The sequence below is a fragment of the Chelonoidis abingdonii genome, chromosome 7, assembly GCF_003597395.2.
Source record: "Chelonoidis abingdonii isolate Lonesome George chromosome 7, CheloAbing_2.0, whole genome shotgun sequence".
Lineage (NCBI taxonomy): Eukaryota > Metazoa > Chordata > Testudines > Testudinidae > Chelonoidis > Chelonoidis abingdonii.
In genome coordinates, this window is record NC_133775.1 from 57,463,614 (window position 1) to 57,483,226 (window position 19,613).

General features: G+C 40.5%; 1 protein-coding gene across 1 annotated transcript in view; it reads right to left on the reverse strand.

The window, feature by feature from the left end:
• Positions 1 to 19,613, reverse strand: part of XPR1 (xenotropic and polytropic retrovirus receptor 1) — a 253,284-nt gene that overhangs the window by 75,210 nt on the left and 158,461 nt on the right. Inside the window, exon 3 of the mRNA XM_032796188.2 lies at positions 7,609 to 7,710. Within this exon, the coding sequence (XP_032652079.1) occupies positions 7,609 to 7,710 (102 nt within the window). The remainder of the gene's footprint in view (positions 1 to 7,608; positions 7,711 to 19,613) is intronic.

Consider the following 19,613-nt stretch of genomic DNA (forward strand, 5'->3'; position numbering starts at 1 on the left):
CAGAAACAGTGATCAGTCTACTTGCAAGTTTTCTTCTCTCCCTACATAAACCTTTCTAAAGATAACGCACGGAATATCAGCTTACCAAGGGAGGAACAAAGGAAGTACTCCTAATTTGGATAACAACCTTGAATTCTAGATATTTCACACCTAAATACTGTGATTGTTACTCTACAAATACTCATATCACAGAAACTGCCAACTTCGTCCATATCTGAGTAATCTTATCAGTGAAATATAATGAAAAAATCTCTATTCAGAAAACAAGGAGGACATCCTGGATCTACCCAACTGTCTCTTGGAACAGTTTCAGTGATTAGGACTTTGCAAAGGCTAAAGTCATGGTAAAGAAACTTGAGCATTATCCTTCTGAAAAAACTGCTGTTCCCAGAGCTCTTAGATGTCCATACTAGAGCTCTTACCATGAGCTGTTTGCCAGTTAACTCAAAGTAGTTGACAAATTTGTAAATGGCTAAATATCATCTAAAACGTCACATTTTAAAATGCTTGCTCCAGGTTAAAATAAAACTAGCGAAGACAAGTCCAAAGACAGCTGCGGTACATTACAAGAGCCAAGAAAGCGAAAGCTGAGATATTAGGAGGAAGGAATTTTTAGTCAGATTCTTATTAAAGCTGTTTATTCTTGTTAACACTTATTTCCCTTAAATGACTAAATGCCATATTAAAATATTGCCTTTATTAAATATAAAACCCCCCTCTTAATATGAACTTTAACATCTTAATTTAAGACACACCTCAGATCACCCAGTGGTCCTCCCAAATTGTACACTATTTAAGGTAAAATAAGCAGGAAACCCTCTGAAGAGCTGAGATTACAAACCTTCTTTCTTTATATATGTAATAAAGAAAAAAAAAAGAGCACAAGCCCAATTTCTCGAAAATCCTTTGCAAGTCACTTAATAGCACTTGGAAAATTCTGCTTTGTTGAAGACGATATCTAACCTCTCTGCATTTTTATTCTGGGGAGCCCATGAAAGGCAGTAGGGATTTAAATAACCCAGCAATGAATCTTACACCTTATTAAAATACCATTTTATTATTTCGACATGTACAGAATGAAAATAACGCAAAATATATTATGTTGCTATTGCTCTTTAAATCATCTACAGAACTGCTCAGGGCACATGCAAAGCACAAAAAAAATCAATTTTTTAACCTGCAGCAAGCCTTGCCAAAGTCCTCGGTGGAACTGCATTCTCTTTTGCAACACACAGTATGACTTCAACTTTGTTGTTTTTAGTGACTTCTAAACAATTTGCTACACAGAAGGTCAGAAAAAGCACATATTTAGAAACTGAAAACAGCCTGCAGGAGTTTATTGCACACTACATGCCCTGGTGTCCACTGACTGCAGAACCAAAGTGAAATCTCAGTGGCAAAGGTTGAAGAGAAAAGTGATACCTTCTGGGGCAACTGCCAAATTCCGTTTCCATCAATCACATTCTTAGAGTCACCCATTACTTCCTGACTTGGCACAAGAGCTCTCAAGAGGTTGACTGCTAGCCATCTGTATGTGTGTCACTGACGATGCAACTAGATACTCTATACAAACAGAAGGTTTGGGGAGAGGGGCCAGCAACCAGGCCATGGGTAAGAAGTCTGCAGTAAAGAGCAAGCCAACAAATACTCCTCTACGGAGTGATCAAGAAGCATTCTCTGAAAACAGCTTCCATGCAGCCAGGTGAAGGGTCCCAAAGTTCAGGTGGAGTAAAGAGCCCTGGTCCTATGAGATCAGGTCCAGGCAGAGTAGAAGCAGAAGCAGAGGTACTATTGATAAGTCTAGCAGTGTGCCCAACCAGTCCAGGGGCAGCCACGCCGGGGCCATAAGAATAATTCTCACCTAGTCCCACTTGATTTTCAGAAGGACCTTGTGAACCAGAAGAACTGAAGGAAATGCGTACAATAGGAGCTCTGTCCACTGAAGCAGTAGGGCAGCTGAGAGTGAGCCCAGGCTGTGCCAGTGCAGCAAGCAAAACTGATGGCATTTCCTGTTCTGCTTGGTTGTGTACAGGTATACCTGGGAGATGAACCTGGTGATCTCTAGGTGAAGGGACCACTCATGATAAGAGGAGAAACATTTGCTGAGTGATCGGCCAAGGCGTTCCAGGCTCCCAGAAGATGAGAAGCCGCAAGGTGGATGGAGTGCTGCACGCAGAATTCCCAGATGGATGGCCTCCTGACACAGGGCAGAGGAGTATGCTTGTCCCTGTTGCTGATGTAGAACATGGCCGCGGTGTTGCCTGTTATCTGGGGGAGAAACACTTGGCAATCTAAGTGGACCACTCTGAGCTCTCTGTCATTTATGTGCAGGAGGAGCTCTTCCTGGGATCACAGGCCCTGTGTCCTGAGGGGATCAAGATGGCCTCCCCAACCTAGGTCTGAAATGTCCGACGCTAGGGACACTGACAGCTGGGCAGGGGTGGGTGAGCAACAAAGGGAGCACCTCCATTGCTGACCGGAGGTCCTTCCACCAGTCGAGGGAGGCAAAGACCAGGGCTGGAACAGAAAGCACCGAGTCCAAGTGGTGCCTGCTCAGTGAGCTAACCACATCTGCATGAGTCTGAGGCACAGCCCTGCATGCCGTACTATGTAAGTGCATGTAGCCAAGTGTTCCAGGATCTTGCGGAAAATCCAGGTTTTTGTGATTGAGTGAGCCATGACCCTGGATATCAGGTCCGACATTGTCTGGAATCAAGCCTCTGGAAGGAATGCTCTGGCCTACGTTGAGTCTGAGTGACCCTCAGTCAGTCAGTCACTCAGGTATGGGTAGACTTGAATGCCTTGTCTTCTGAGGCACGCCACTACCACTGCCATATGTTTTGTAAAAACCCAGGAGCCTGCAAACAGGCCAAAAGGCAGAATGGTGAATTGATAGTGCGTCTGGTTTACTATAAACCTGAGGAATCTTCTGTGGCCATGGAAGATGGAGATATGAAAGTAGGCATCCTTCAAGTTGAGTGCAGTGTACTAGTCACCTGGATCCAGGGAGGGGATAATGGAGGTCAGGTAGACCATGTGGAACCTCAGTTTATTGAAATATCTGTTGAGGTGATGCAGGTCCAGGATGATGCGAAGACCCCCTTTGGGCTTTGGGATTAGAAAATTTTGAAGCATCTCTTCAACAAACCTGACCCATTTGAGGGTCTGCATCTCCTGGGCTAGGAGTTGCTCGTGAGAAGGGTCCCTGAAGAGGGAGGGGGATGGATGAAAACTGAAGGGTATAACCATTCACCACTATATTTAGCACCCAGTTGTCCAATGAAATGAGGGACCACACCAGACTGAAGTGGGAAAGTCAGTCCAAAAACAACCAGGAGGAGGAGGAGGAAGAAGCCTGTACCACAGGAGGGGCTTCCTCCTCTTCTTCAGCCTCAGTTACAACCACGGGGCTCACATCCTGTGTATCAGTACCAGAATCAGAGTCCAGTGCCAAGTGGTGTGGGAGCCCGCCTCTCGGAAGCAACCGAGTACAACTGGTGGGATGACAGACCCTGTACCGGGGAAACTCCCATGGGTTCCAGAATGGCCATTGCATAGGCCACTGTCCATGTGGCCAGTTCCCACACTGGGGTCCGGCAGCATGTAAAATGGGTATTGGTAGCAGCCCTTGGGATGCGTGTAGGGCTTCACTTCAGAATCTGACGAAGAGTCTTCCCGAGGTGTCCACATGGGAGCGGTATTCCTCACTTCTGCTGTTTGGTGGCGAGGGTCTTGGAATTGATGCCGGATCAGGGATGATCTCGTAAAAGTAAGGTCAGCTTACGCTTGCAATGTACTGAAGGTCCCAGTACTGGGAAGGAACTTTGAGCACCTTGCTCTCTCCTGCTCGTGCTCTTCAAAGCTGATGGTTGTCCCATCAGAGTCGGTGGCACTGGGAGCAGTATTAAGTCCCTGATTGCTGCAAAGCCCTCTGGGGTAGAAGGCACTGTGATTCCACTGGTGCTGCAATGACTTCCTGATGCCGGCAGGGGGTCCGGCACTGGACTCAATGTCCCTCTGGACAGAGTTGACGGTGCTGCCATGGGACTAGGGATTGAGGAGTGGTCCAACGCAGGTCGCACTCTACTGCCTTATGCTTGTTTTCCTTTCTTCAGCACCGGAGAGCACCTCTCTCTCGGAGCACTGCTTTTTATGTTTCTTCCTTGGCACTAAAGATGGAGAATGGTGCCAGGAAATACACAGTGCCAAGGGGCGCACTGAGGCTGAAGTGCTCAGTGCCGAATCTGAGCAGCTTGGCTCTGATGCCTGTCTAAAAACAGTTTCTGGGAGGGTAGCCCTCAGCCTAACATCTTTGTCCTTCTTCATACGAGGCTTAAAGTCCCAACAAATCTGACATAAATCTTACATAAGCCTCTCCCAGACTCTTCAGACAACTGGAGTGTGGGTCACTCACAGGCATAGGCACAAGGTTTGTAGCCCAGGGCATGCTTGGCACCAGGGGAGAAGGGAGCCCCTCTATGATAAAGGAAGGGATCTAATTATATACACTAGTACAGTACTAGTCACAATAATTACACTACAACTATACCAAGAATAATACACTAAGATACAGAGAAGAAAACCACTGAAAAATGCCTTGCCAAAGCAAGAAGAGTTGTTCCAACAACCGTTGTGGATGGCAAAAAGGAACTCGGAGGATGCAGGTCTGGCAGTGCCCCTTGTATCAGCGCATAAGCACGAAGCACCAGAGGGTGCTAGAGCTGGCCCAGTTGATCCCAGTGAGAGAAAAACCTCTGACAACAGTGCACACAGTGCATTTGCACCTAATGTGCAATGGACATTAGCCAACCCTTGAAGAAACTTCATTTGCTAACAGTTAAGATTTTTAAGTGCTGGTCCAAGAAACAAATGATTTTAAAACATATTTAAAAACAAAAAACCTCAAACATTCAAAAAAAAAAAAAAAAAGGAGTTCAGTTAAGATTAACTTCAAAATTCTGTTACCATACCTAACACATTATCCATTATCTCATGGATTTGTACTGGATTTGCATTTTTGGTAGTCTCTAATGATGTCGTCGTCTTCCATACATTGGTAACATTTTTTTTTAACTATCGTCCCTTTGTTACACCTTTCAAATTCAAGTGAAATTGAATAATAGTTTTGAGATTTAAGCAAAGAATATAGTAAAAAAGGATTTTCTTCCACATCAAGAGTATAATGTATCAGATTTACAGCAATCAGAAAAAGTTTGCTGTCCAATACTTTAACAGCACATCAGTATCAACATACTTTAAATATTAAAACATTTCACCCTGAAATAATTATTTCTTCTATTTTGTGCACATATGTGGTGGTTTTAGAGTGAGTCAAGCTCTAAGCTGCTGTTATATTTAACAGTATATTAAATACTTGTTGGGGAGGGTAGAGAGAAATGACATAGTTTTAAAACAAATAAGAGACAGGCCTAAGTTTTGGGACTTCATATTAAAGAGTTAATAATAAAACATTCCCTAATTAAAGAGGCAAGTATAAAATAGTGTCTGAAGGGGTTTTGGTTACTGCCGTTACTTTTTAAACATTTTAGATGATTAAATAAATCAAATTAAGAACAATATTTCAGGTTTTTTCAGTGTTACTTTTTTTGCATTTAACAGTGCCTGGATATAGGAGTTTCACTTTTGTTTCACGTACTAGAATGAAAATATAATATTCATGCACATTATTCTGGAGTTGAGGGGTAGAGAACTTAATTGCATGTCTTTCCCTAGGCATTGCAGAAAACAAAGCAACAGCTGCTGTTTTAGTATGAATAGATGATCCTGTGGAATAGGGTTCTAACCAGAATGACCCCACCAACGGGTACTTTTACATTAATGGGGTATGCTCCTTTAAGAGGGCACCCACCCCGACCCCTTCCCAGCCAGGACTTTTCCACCAGGCCAAGGCAGTGCCATTTGACCATGCAATGAAGGTAGTTTTTTGTAACTCCAGGCACAAGAATCCTAGTGGGCTAAGAAGGGTATGAGAGAGCAGTTTCTTTTGGAAGCACAGCGCTATGTTTAAGATTAATTGAGAGTGAAGGTGGCAGTCACTTTCTGAAGACACGCTTTGTTATCTGCTTTCCCAATTTAAGTGTCCAGCTAGGGAGCTGGTCTGAAGGGGGTGGAGGGTGGCAGTAGCAGGATGAAAGGAGTCTTCATAGAGAGGCTTGAGAGAAGCAGCAGCCATGTATGGGACAGGGAATTTCCCCCATGGAGCTAACAGAGCAGGGAGGGCCAACAGAGAAGAGGAGACTACTTCCCTACATGAAATCTGGGCAGAGGGCAGCAGTAATGAACAATTACTGACATTTGAGTTTTATTAATTGTTATTTCCCTCATAGACCAGCCTCTGGTGCTTCCCTCAATGAAGTCATCCCCAGGGCTTATCACAGTTTTTAAAGCCATAAATTCAATATTATGTATTCACTTTTCAATTAAATCAGAGCAACTGACAGGCTATCAGGAGGCACCATAAACTTTGTTATACAAAGTTTTAATAATTAACAAAATGCTAAGAAAAACTATGGTAAATGTGAATAAGTCACATTCATAGATTCATAGATTGTAGGGCTGGAAAGGACCTCGAGAGGTCATCGAGTCCAGTCCCCTGCCCCCATGGCAGGGCCTAATACTGTCTAGACCATCCCTGACAGACATTTATCTAACTACTCTTAAATATTTCCAGAGATGGAGATTCTGCAACCTCCCTAGGCAGTTTATTCCAGTGTTTAACCACTCTGACAGTTAGGAACTTTTTCCCAATGTCCAACCAAAACCTCCCTTGCTGCAGTTTGAGCCCACTGCTTCTTGTTCTACATTCATATATAAATTTCCCCTCGTATGAAACCCATTTCCAAAACACGATGGAAACTGGCCCCAGATCTGACAGCATGTTACTATAATACCACTGTTGCAAAGCCTTTTCTAGAAGTATTATTACACAAATGACAGATTCAGATCAATCAGTTTTAAATCTTTATTTCTAGCATATTTATACGTTGTGAAAAACTTCACTCCAGTGGACATTTCAAAATGCTGTAGTAACAAAAACGGGTATAACTTTTACAGAAAAAACACAGCAATTATAACGTCTTTGCTAGGTTTCTCCATTTTTCAGTCCCATCAACTCTAATAAATTTGAACAGAAACAGAAGTACAGGTTACATTACTGTGTAATGTATTTGCCAGCTAACTGCCATTGGCTATAGGGTTGTGTGCATCAGAAAGTTGCTCTGGTTTAACATAAAACTGTTTTTTAAACCTCTATAGTTCAACTGGCACAAACAGCTGTTGGACACACTCATATTTTTAAGTGTGGCATATTCTGGTTTGGCTTAAGTCTATTTCTAACAGAGCTAAACTGAAATATGAAATTCAAACCAAACAAGAGCATACACAGATTTTTTGGAATAGATTTAGTTATATCATTTTAAATTCACAGCTTAAGTTAAAGCAGCTTTCTTACATAGACAGACACACTCTCTATGATTATTTGATGGTAGACCTTCAGGAATGTTATGTTTATTCTGCAGGTTTGGACGTCTTAGGTCTTTGTGTGCTATACCTTCCACTAATTCTATTAGAGGTAAATAAGCAGCTTACCTGAATAAAAAGTGTTGATTTTGGCAAGTTCCTTCTCACAGGTTTGGAAGAACTTCTCCTCAAACTTGGCAAAATACCTCTTCACTGTGTCCTCGTCTGTGACTGTGAAACAAGAAGAAAAAGTTTATACTAAGAGAATAAGGAAAGACGGGCATGAAATTACATGTCAGTGTTAATTTCAGTCTCTCTCAGTGGCAAATGTGAAAGTATTTCTCCAGAGAACAAGCCATCTTCCCCTGTAATAACTGACAGAATGTTAGGAAATATCAAATCAAAGGACTCCTTGAGGGGACATAACCCTCACTTGACTGGAACATTTTTTGTTCCCTTATTCCAAATCTTTGCTGCAATGGAGTTTAATAATGACCAAAATCTAGCAGGGAGAGGAAGGAGGAAGATTAATCAAGATGAGTAGTGACACACAAGGTGCAGCTACTGAGGGCACAAAGACATATCTCCTCAATTTCACTATCTAGTTAATCACTCTCCGGCCGAAACTCTGCTGTAGGTCTCATGCACTCTCATTCCTGGTCCCTAAACCAACTTTCTGTACAGAAGCTGCACCTCTAGCAACAGATCAGATGAAAAGACTGCTCTTTCAGGCCCCATCTACACGACGCGTGAAAATCGATTTTAGATACGCAATTTCAGCTACGAGAATAGCATAGCTGAAATCGAATATCTAAAATCGAGTTACTCACCCGTCTTCACCGCGCCGAATCGATGTGCGCGGCTCGCCATGTCGAATCCGGAACTCCGTTTGTTTTGGTGGAGTTCCGGAATTGATGTAAGCGCGCTCTGGGTTCGATATATCCCCGTCTAGACGAGACGCGATATATCGAACTCCGAGCTTTCGATTTTAACGTGCCGAAATGGCGTGTCGTATAGACGTGGCCTTACTCTAGGAATTCAGGCTGGACTTTGTGTCAGCCCACAAAGGAAATAAATTTAAGGGTGAGTTAGAGGTAGACTGGTAAGATTCTGGTTTATAATTTTTATTTGGAGCAAATTCAATCTAAACAGGTATTACCGATTTCTTTGGTAAAAACCGTGAAGTAAGAAATGGGGCTCTAAAATATGGGACTCTTTGCAAGCAGATAAGAAAAAAAGAGCCAATTGCCCAATAATCTTAGTGTAAACAATTCCTGTTCTATTTTACTTTACTTCTACTCCTACATATGTTTTCCTAAAACTATTTTTGCTCCCCAGTGAGTGCATAAGACACAAGTCTTCTGATACAAACTTGTCCAAAGTGTTTTATTAAACACAGAGGTTATTCCCAAGTTTAGTACATCTGAAACCCAAGGCGCAGCAATCACAGAAGCAGTGTGATAAATGCTCTGTGGTTCATACTTCAAGTACTATATTCCTGTCAATGTTTTACCATTATAGTCCTCCATTTTTGAGGGGTCTAACTTCAGTTTGCATTGTGTTGGAATTTATACAAGTTCTCAACCCAGAGGAGATGCTGGTTTTACCATTTTTTAAAAATAAATTACCCAATTGAGCATTTACATTTATACTGAGTCTACAAAACACAAATTTGTGTTTAAAACAGAAGGCTCAGACTCCTACATAGAGGGCCAAATTACGTTTTCTATTAGAATTCATGGGTTCTAACAGAATCCCCCCTCCCCTCCCTTCATACCTGTTAGAATCCCCCCCTCCACCTTCATATCACCCAGAAATCTTCTGTGTCTAAACATATTTTCCACTCATGCAGGGAAAAGCAATACTGTATCTTCCCCCTGCATTCCACAGACAACTTCTTTACACTACTGGTATTTTGCTACTTCTCTCCCCGTTCATATTTTCCCTCCTCAATATGTTGCCCAACTTTTCCCATCCTCCCCAGATCTTTTTCTCTGGATCATTCTATTATGCTGTAGCAGTAGCAGTAGGCTTCCAAAAAAAAATTGCACAATGTTTCATTTTGAAACCAAAAATTCAATTTCACTTTCAATCCCACTTTCAGGTGGCAGCTCAGTGGTATCCTTCAAAACAATTCACCGTGGCCAGCCTCATATTTCAGAGTCTGAGCTAAAGAGTTCCATGCTATGGAAATGACAGTACATAACTTCAAAAGAGACATTTTAAGGACTCGTTTATAAAACCTCTTTACATTTTGTATTGACATGTAGCAATAAGAAAGGCACAGTTTTGTCTCATCTGAGTCTCTCTGCTGTCTTCTAAGGACTAGCACAGGAAAATAAACCTTGAAAATAAAGCTGTGCTAAGAGAGTCTAAAAATCATATAATCATGAAGGCAGATCAGAACTCAGACACAAAACATGGTTGTGTCAAGTGAAAGCAAGGCTATACAAATGCTGCAAAAATATTTACCAACTGTTAAAACATCTTCCTTTAAACTCCAGTTTACAGGCTTCTGACTGGAGAGGATACCAGAGTCTTAAAAATCAGATTTTTTTTTTTTCTGGTAACAAAAGGTTTCTCACTGCAGCTCAGTAATTTAGCTGCAATAATAGACTAATTCTGCCCAAGGTTATTCCATATTTATTTTTTTCAAAGCTGAACAGGACAAGGTTTTCTGCCATGTGAAAGCCATCATGCCAGAAGCTGACCTTGGATTAAGGGGCTCCATGGCAACAGAAGCTGCTTTTACAAGGTACCTAACTATAGCTGCCAAAAAGGACCAGCAGCAACTTTCCTATATGATTTTTCTAGATCTCTAATGGGTTTTTGTTCTTATCCCCATGGTCCTGCCATGAAACTGGTTGAAGATGAAACTCTGATCAGTGATAACCTCTCAATTGTATCCCACAGCTTTCTATTTCAGGGGTGTGGACAAAGCACAGTAATTTTACAGAAAATTGTATGGACTGCCATATGATTCCAATTCAGAGAAAGTAAGTGGGAAGAGCCATTCTCACTTGCAAAACCAAAAGTAAGAGAGAACCCTATGCACTTTCTGACATACCTACACTTTTCAGTTTGTTGCATTTTGAGCTCAGACACCAGCTGAGGGATGAAAAAAAGCATGATGGGTATTAGTATACATATTCCCTTCACAGACATTTACTATCTGAGTTAAAATATTTTCAGTACCTTTGTAAGCAATAAGTTTAATAGCTTGTGTTCTGGCAGCTTTACTGTAATCACTGTAGCAACTAATTGTGAGAGAAGCAAACAGCTCTGCTTGGCCAGTTTCACAGATGTTAATGGAGACAGTGTAGCTTTCCTTCACTCTACAGTAGTGGTCTTGATATAAAATGTAACTATTAGTCGCTACTTGGCTGACATTTAATGGCAAACTATTTAGAGGATTTGGTTTCACAACCTTATCAAGATCAAATTATTCTTCAGACAATGAAGCGCTGATTCAGAAAATCATCACTATATTTGTCCAAACAAACATGCTGTTCATGCCTACTTTAGATATTCACACTTTAAATCTCAATGCAGCAGATGATGCCAAGCTTTAAATATCACCACTTCACCATCAGTTGTGCTAAATTTTCAAGAACAATGGTATGTTGGGCTTAGCCTCTTCCTGATTCATTACATACAGGGTCCAATGTTCTCCATAGTCATGTCATTTGCTGCACATTCTGCTTACTAAGCACAGAATTGTGCACCAAAATTTAAACTTCCATTTAAAAAAGAAAGTACGTTTTCCACTTCTCATGGTTATGAAGATCACACCTGCTTCATGTTTTCACCATTAGCTGGTACAAAATGCTGTTTTCTTGAGTCTGCAGACATACTCAAACGATAGCTCTGAAAGGTGTATGCTGTTCCATTCATCTAAAATGGGTTGCTGCTGAAGCCTAAAGATGACAATTTAGGTCCACCAATAGAAAGGGGTCCAATTAAAGATATTGCCTCATCCACCTTGTGTCTCATATCCTGGGACCAACAAAGCTACAACCACACAGCAAACAAATATAGGCACCATAATTTAAGAATTTTAAACTGCTGCTCATTTTAATGAAAACATCGAGCTATTCCATAGTCTCAAAGTGTCTCCTGAGGTGACAAAAACTAACTGCCCCACCCAGCTGCCAAAGCCTCCAGATTCCACACTGGCAGTTCTACAATGAAGTTATGATTTATCAATACAAAATTTCTGCAGGTACTTCTCAAGGACATCATAATGATTAGATAAAATGTATTATTAAAAGTATATACAAACAAACCAATAAAAGAATATTAAGATTGCAAAGTCAAACTGTGAAAACCGGAGATCTATTAAAATGCTAGACAGAAACTAGACACCTTTGATAACAGTGCCTATGAAAAATTCAGGGCATTGGTTGGAACAATTTCCTCAACAATGAAGAGACCTGAGAAATCACCAGCAGCTTATTTCCACCAGAATGAGAGGAAAGTGCTGCACATGCTTGGGGTATGTACTTCAGATGCCAACACAGACTCCCACAGGAAGTTGTCAAGTGAACACCAGCTATTGGGAGGAAATAAAGAAGCCCACGAGAAACTTTAAGAACTACTCTAGCTGGGAGGGCAAGGAGGAGATCTCAGTACCACAGAGCAAATGGAAACAGTAATAAATGACAGAAAGAAATAGAAGAGACTGGTTTCAGGCCTGTGTACCCGCATGCATGCAGGACAGATGTTCAAAAAAAGTCAAGCACTCAATTAGGAAATACACAAATTAAAGTCATCTGTACACCTTTGATTTGTTCTCATGCGTATTTGTTATGATAGCCTTCAATTACATGATCACAAAGCTTTCCTACAAAGCCACTGCCTCATTTCATGCACAGAATTACAGTTTTGTTACCTGCAAATTGTCACCTCACTACCGACTCCTTTTCCAGATCATTACAAAATTTATTAAATATCTTTCATCTTAGAACAGAAACTTGTGGCACTTTACTGTTAACCTTCTGCCACGCTGAAAACTGACCACTGATTTCTACTCTCTTTTCTGTGTTATTGAGTTTCTGATCCATGACAGCACTTGGCTTCTCATACCAAGATTACTTAGTTTCTTTAGTAGTGCCTTGTGCAGGACTTTGTCACAGGCCTTTTGTAATTCTACAGTTACAAAAAGTTCTAAAAGTTAAAAAACCTACAGATCCTCCAACATATCAAAAGATTTCACTAATATTAAGATGACTGATAACATACGCAGCCCACATCTTGCTGTGTTACCATTAAAGGTGTGAACACAAAAGTACCATCATTTTCCAGACATCAGGAACCCAAAAGTATGAGAATATTTTAGCTAGCTGCACGTCCTTTCGTGAGAAACAGTTTAAGCTATTCACATTTTTAACTGCTTAAAATATGTGTATGGAAACACTTTTTGCTGGGCCATTTCTCACCAACGCAAAGGTTTTTTTAAAATTTGGTTTGGGTTTTTGTTGTTGTTGTTGTTTATTAGAGAGGTCAACTTTTATCAATGCAAGACACGTGTCTTTTTAAAGAAAGCGAGAAATGGTCCTACTTCAAATATCTTAAAAATAAGAAATACTGTCTTTTCTTCCAGTTATGTTTTACAAGTAAACATAAGTCAGTGAGGTCAATCTCCACAAGCAGGCCAAATGCAAAGTGAATCCATGTTGGAAGTTGAAAATTTGAATTCACGTGTGGCACCTGTGTTTAAGTATGAAGAATTATCATCCTATTTAGGTGTCTACTGCACCATACAAAAAACAAAAGACCCTTGAACTAAGACAAAATAAAAATCAACAGAACAGCAACATTAGACTTCACTTTGCATCATTAAAAAAATCTATGTGGTCGTATCTTCCCTGTTGACCCTGGTTAGGGTCTTAGTGACAGACCTCACTGAATTCACCCTTAATAAATGTTTTAGTGCAACTAAGGTATTATCATCTGGCTATTAAATTAGCACTTGATTTAACAAAGTAAGAGACTTCAGTGGTGATAGGCATTAGTGGAAAATGAGCCTGGTAATGTCTGCACAGGAAAAAAAGATGTAGGAAGTAGCTGCTGAATTCCCCAATCCGCCTGAGAACTATAAGAGAAAATGTTAAGAGAAATAGCAAACTTAAAAAGCCAGATATCTTTCTGCTCTTACATTATACTAATTTTGGCTTCTGAAGAAATATTGATCCATCCTTTTCTTTAAGCAATCAAATACTCTAAAGCTATATATATCAGATAGACACACACACACACATATTTATTTTATACACTTTGGATGGAAGAAAGAGGGGAACCCACTAACAGAGACATTATTCTATGCTTTGATGTTAGCAAAATTCAGAAATACAAGTACATACTGTAACACTAGTGCTCTTTTTGTCCAAAGAGGAGGTTTAGCTATTCATTAATGACACTCTGTATTATGCTTTGCAATTAGTTTCAAAAGAGTATGCTATGTTTTGCTGAATATTTTTATTTGATCAACGTTTTGCTGTCCTCAAAACAGATAATCCAGGATGAGTAAAATCTGCTCCAGGAGGCTATGGAAATAACAATAACCTGTCTCATAATAGCACTTCATCCATATTTTCAGATTACAAAAAGAAAGAAGAGGCTTCCAGGCAGAAGAAACCTAGCCATTTACCTGTCAGGTCTCCATCTCCCGCACCGAAACGTATAGCGCCACTTCCACAATTGGTGAGATTCTGTGTAAGAGTCAGTTGGTTTTATTTAGCTGGGATGGACAGAAGGTAAAATTTCTAAGCTTCAGTGTATCTGACAGACATAGGTACCTGGTACACATCTGTCTTGTTACCTACATATCTTGGTTCTATGACCTTGTATTCCACAGCTGTAATATCAGCAATGAAACTCTACATCAGAAGTGAACAAAACATGCAAAACGAACAATTTAGCCAATAGAATTGCAAGAGGCAGATAATCTCAAGTAAGCTATACCTCAATTGGCTGAACTCTCTCTGAATTTTTGGATTTATAAAGAACACCTATTAACTTGTCACACGTTTGTATATGCACAATAAGAAAAGTGACTTCTTAGTCTAAAATGACTGTGCTACACACAAACATCTCCAAGGTATTCTATATTTCTACTGCTTCTCTAATAAGTGTTTGCAATACAAAGAAGGGCAGGAGAGTCATTTTTGTAAGCTTTTAATTCTTGTCTGAGTTATGATATACACACTTTACACTCTGCAATATTTTTAAACTTAAGAAGATTATTGTTTAGCACCAATATGTTAAGTAAAGCTGTAAACATCTTAAGATTCAAGTGACGCAAACCACTAAAGCTTTGCTTATGGTTACCATGTCATCAGAGACTATTGATATGTACATAGCCTAATAAGCTCAGTCTCCTGTATATTATCCTACCGAGGTTAGGTCCAAAGAGCAATCTATGCAAAAAAATAACTTATGATACATAAAGATAATGGCTGAGGGAACGAAGAAAAGTTTGTCCCAAAGACTGAAAAAAAAACCAAAACAAAAAACCGCTTTTCTCCACTTCCCCAACCTTAATGGTCTCTAGATAGAACAAATGCTTCCTCAGACCAGAAACAACCCCTTTCCTAGTTTTGAAATACCCTTTTTTTTTTAAATCCCCACATCCCTAGCTCCTAACACAAAATAGTGGTGCACTGCAAATCTGTTGCAAAGGGCAAAAACTCATCTAATTAATGCTTGAAACGCAAACATTTTGTAAAATCCTTGCCTCAGTAAACATGCAGGATCCACACAGTCTTGTTTCACTTTATTATTTTTGGTTTACTATAAGAATTTATTAATGTTTTTCATTTTAAAGGGCTAATTACTCAAATTGGAATCTCCCTCCATTCTTCCTTTTAAATGAACGTTAAAGCAACAGGGATGATGCACACAGTTACCATGAGCAGGGCTGGCTCCAACTTTTTTATCACCCTAAGAAGTGAAGGGGAAAAAAAAAATAAGAAGCCACAATCTGTGGTACTTCGGTGGCAGCTCTACCACGCCGCTTCATTCTTCGGCGGCAATTCGGCGGCCAGTCCTTACCTCCAAGAGGGACTGAGGGACCCATTACCGAATTGCCACCGAAGTCCCAGACGTGCCGCCCCTTCCCATTGGCCACCCCAAGCACCTGCTTCCCTGCGCTGGTGCCTGGAGCCGGCCCTGACCATGAGACTTGTGTCATAAGGTATAATTCCCAAATCTGAACCTTAGCGTCCAAAATCTGGGTACCTGCATGAATTCCTCTAAGCTTAATTACCAGCTTAGATCTGATAGCACTGCCACCACCCAAAAATATAGTGTTTTGGGGCACTCTGATCTCCCCAACCTTCCCTGGGGACCCCAAGAACCCAAATCCCTTGGATTCTTAAAACAAGGAGAAATAAACCATTCCCCCTTCTTTCCCCCTCCCAGACTTTCCCTCCCTGGGCTATCCTGAGAGACTACTGATCCAAACTCTTTAAATCACAATACAGAGAAGCATGTCCCTTCCCTTCCACAAAGAGGCAAACAGATTCAAGGAAAACAGAGAGAGATTCTACCTCTCCCCCCTCCCGTCTCCCCCAACCAGTCCTGGTGAGTTATCCCAATCCCCTGGGATAAAACAAGGGAAACAAGAAAAAAATCAATCAGGTTCTCTAAAAAGAAATCTTTTAATAAAAGAAAGGAAAAATAAAGAATTATCTCTGTAACTTCAAGATGTAAATATTACAGGGTCCTATAGTTTACAGACAAAGGAAGAAACCCTTCCTCCAGTACCAATACAAATCAAAATATTCCCAGCAACTACACATATAAAAGTTAACCAGCCAGATTCACATGTGCAAACAGAGTAAAACAATTAAAAGACCTAAATTGCCTGTTCTACTTACTATTTGAACAGAAACTTAGAGAGCCTGTAGTACTGTCTGGTCTCTCTCAGACCCCCCGAGAGAACACATACAAAAGCTTCCCTCCACCCAAATTCAAAAATATCTTGTCTCCTGATTGGTCCTCTGGTCAGGTGTTTGGTTCCCTGTTTGTTAACCCTTTACAGGTAAAAGAGACATTAACCCTTAACAATCTGTTTATGACAACTTGAACATGCTAGTCACCACTGCAGAACCACTGGCTGGTTAGCAAATGACTGTGGGGTGTTAGAGCACTTTCAGTTTCCAAGTAGAGCCCTGCATGGGACTATTTTAAATCCTGCTCCCACTCACTCCGTTATTATGGCAGCAGGTCCTGCAGGACCCTGACCCTACTGCAGGGGTTCTACACTAGTCCCACACAGAGCTCTACATCCAAGCACACTACAAAATGAAGAGTGCTTGAGAGCCTCAAAGCTGCTGCCTTTGAAGGAGCCTTGCTCTGTACAGTTAGCCATATTTCAAAACCAGAGATGCACCAGGTATCAAACCACCTTCCCTTCATACTAAGATGCACCAACCTTCCCTTCATACTAACTGAAAGCAACCACAAGACATCATTGCAATAGCTGAAAAATATTAAGGTGGGAACCAAATAGCAATTCAGAAAAAACAGTGAGTTTTGAAAAGGATATGAAAAGCAAGAGTACTTCTCTTGGGAAGACTTCTGATGGCATTCTTGCACATCTCAACCATCAAAAACTAACAGCACACACAAAAACTTCCCTCTCTCAAGATTTGAAAGTATCCTGTCCCCTGATTGGTTCTCTGGTCAGGTGACAGCCAGGCTCACTGAACTTGTTAACCCTTTACAGTCAAAAGAGATACAAAGTACTTCTGTTCTATTAACTCTTACTATCTGTTTATGACAAGAGGGTCTCTCTCAACACTGGTCTACTAATTCACAATATGATCACAAACTGACAGCTACTTCTCAATACATGGTTTACAAAGCAAATTCAAGACAAAGTATAACGAAAATCTATCACAGCATAAAGACCGGGTAATTTTTTCTGAAAGCTGTATCTATCGGTATTTTCTATGCCTTTCCAGATCACAGATGAAAGCAGTGAAATCTGATGGACAGCACACATCATCTTAGACTACAACTTAAGCCAGCTCTAGCCACTACTTTAATACATACAGATAACCATATTAAAATTGTACAACAAACAGGAAAAAGTAAACAAGCAGAGCATAGATATGCTCCAGAACAAATATTCTAGCTCCGTGTAACACAAGCACTAAGTTGACACAAGGAATTTATAACAGTATAACCCTTTTCATTTAGTCTCAGCATTAACAAATTCAAATGCACTATATATGTACATGCTGGAAAGGACAGAGTTTGGAAGCTCACAAGTGTATGTTCTTTCTTCTTTAATTTGTCTATTTTCCCTTGAATAACTTCAGACCACCACAAGAAAGCTCCTCTTAAAGACGCTAAAAACAATTTAACTTAAGCCAAATTTCAAAAATGCTATTTGTCATTTTATCCCCAGAAGGCCCCAGAAGAATCAACCTGAACAGTCATTTTTTGGAACTGTATTGACAGAGTGTGACGGGTTCCCCTCGGGGTACCACCTGGAATTGGGGTACCACTGAGCCCTCTGACCCACCAGCCTGGGCTCCCTCTCACACCGTGCTGCTATGACAAGCTGCAAACCTGCTCCTGGTCTTACACTTCCTCCAGCATTAACATAGGTAGGGACACACCCAGCTGCAGTTATGTGTAGACTCTCTGACCAGCCACCGCATAAACCAACAATAGAGAATCTACAGCCAAAATAACCACTAGCTTCCTAGCCTAGGACCCCAAAGCTGTACCGTCCTGCAGTGGTCCAAACCCCAACCATTATGAATTTATTATCCAATTGGCCTCCCCCTCAATGTGAAGAGGAAATGCAACGAGCCTGTATAAAAGCAAGCTGAGATTTCCAAGCACTTCACTCCAAATTTACTGGATTAGATTAAAACATAAAATAAGTTTATTAACTACAAAAGATAGAGTTTAAGTGATAGCACACAGATCAAAGCAGATTACCTAGTAAATAAACAAAACTGCAAACTAAGCTTAAGATACTAGAAAGACAGCATATGAATTAGCAAATTCTCACATTGGCTGATGATACAAGCAGGCTGGCAGATTCTCAAGATACAAGTTGCACTTTCTTTACAGCTTGGAATCACCAGGTTTTTCATACACAGGCTAGAAATTCTGTTAGCCTGGGTCCAGCACTTCCCCCCAGTTCAGTCTTTGTTCCTCAGGTATTTCTGGGAGTCTTCTTGTGTGGGAAGTGAAAAATCACAGATGTCACTTCCTGCCTTACATAGCATTAGCATATGGCAGGAACCTTTTGTTCCAAACTCAGTTGCGGAAAAAAACACTGACATCCCAAGATGGAGTCCAGAGCCATGTGGCCTGGTTACATGACCTTGCATACCTTGCTGAGTCATAGCAGCCATTACTTACGGGCTGTCTGAAACATTCACAGGAAGCTTAAGTTCTTCCAGGGTCCCTTGTCTTTGCTGATGGGCCATCAACACTGTCTAGCTTCTTCACAGATGTACCAGAAAGGATAGTTGTGGGTGTCACCCAGAGTAAGTACGATTGAAATACAGATACATAGTCAATATTCCTAGTTTTAGATTAAAAAATGATACAGGCATACAAATCAGATAATCATATTCAGCAATTAATAACTTTTCCAATGACACCTCACATGCCCCATATTGCATAAAATGCATCATAATTATGCCATAATCATATTGTAATAATATTACTATGAAGAATATGGGGTGCAGTGTCACACAGGGCTTAGGAAGTTATAACTTACTCTCCAAGTTACAAGATAGATTTACCTATTTGTTGTTACATACTGTATGGGAGAGACAACCCAAAAGATATGCTAGAAGGGAAAGGCAGCTTCCTGATTATCAGGTAACTATTATTACATCCACTGATACCTAGGGATATCCGTAATGGTTAAACAAAATGTAACATGAACCACTTGTCTCTTGTATCCGGCCATCATATCTGCCAGCAACTAATTCTTCTAACACTCACTCATCTAACAGGGTGAATTTGATTTACAGTAAATCACTAGGCAGGAAGACTCAATTAAATCATGGCTTTCTACATAAAAGTCCATTATTGTTGATTGTTATAATCTTAATACATATTCTTCACAACTCAGATAGATAGGTTTCATTTTTAGA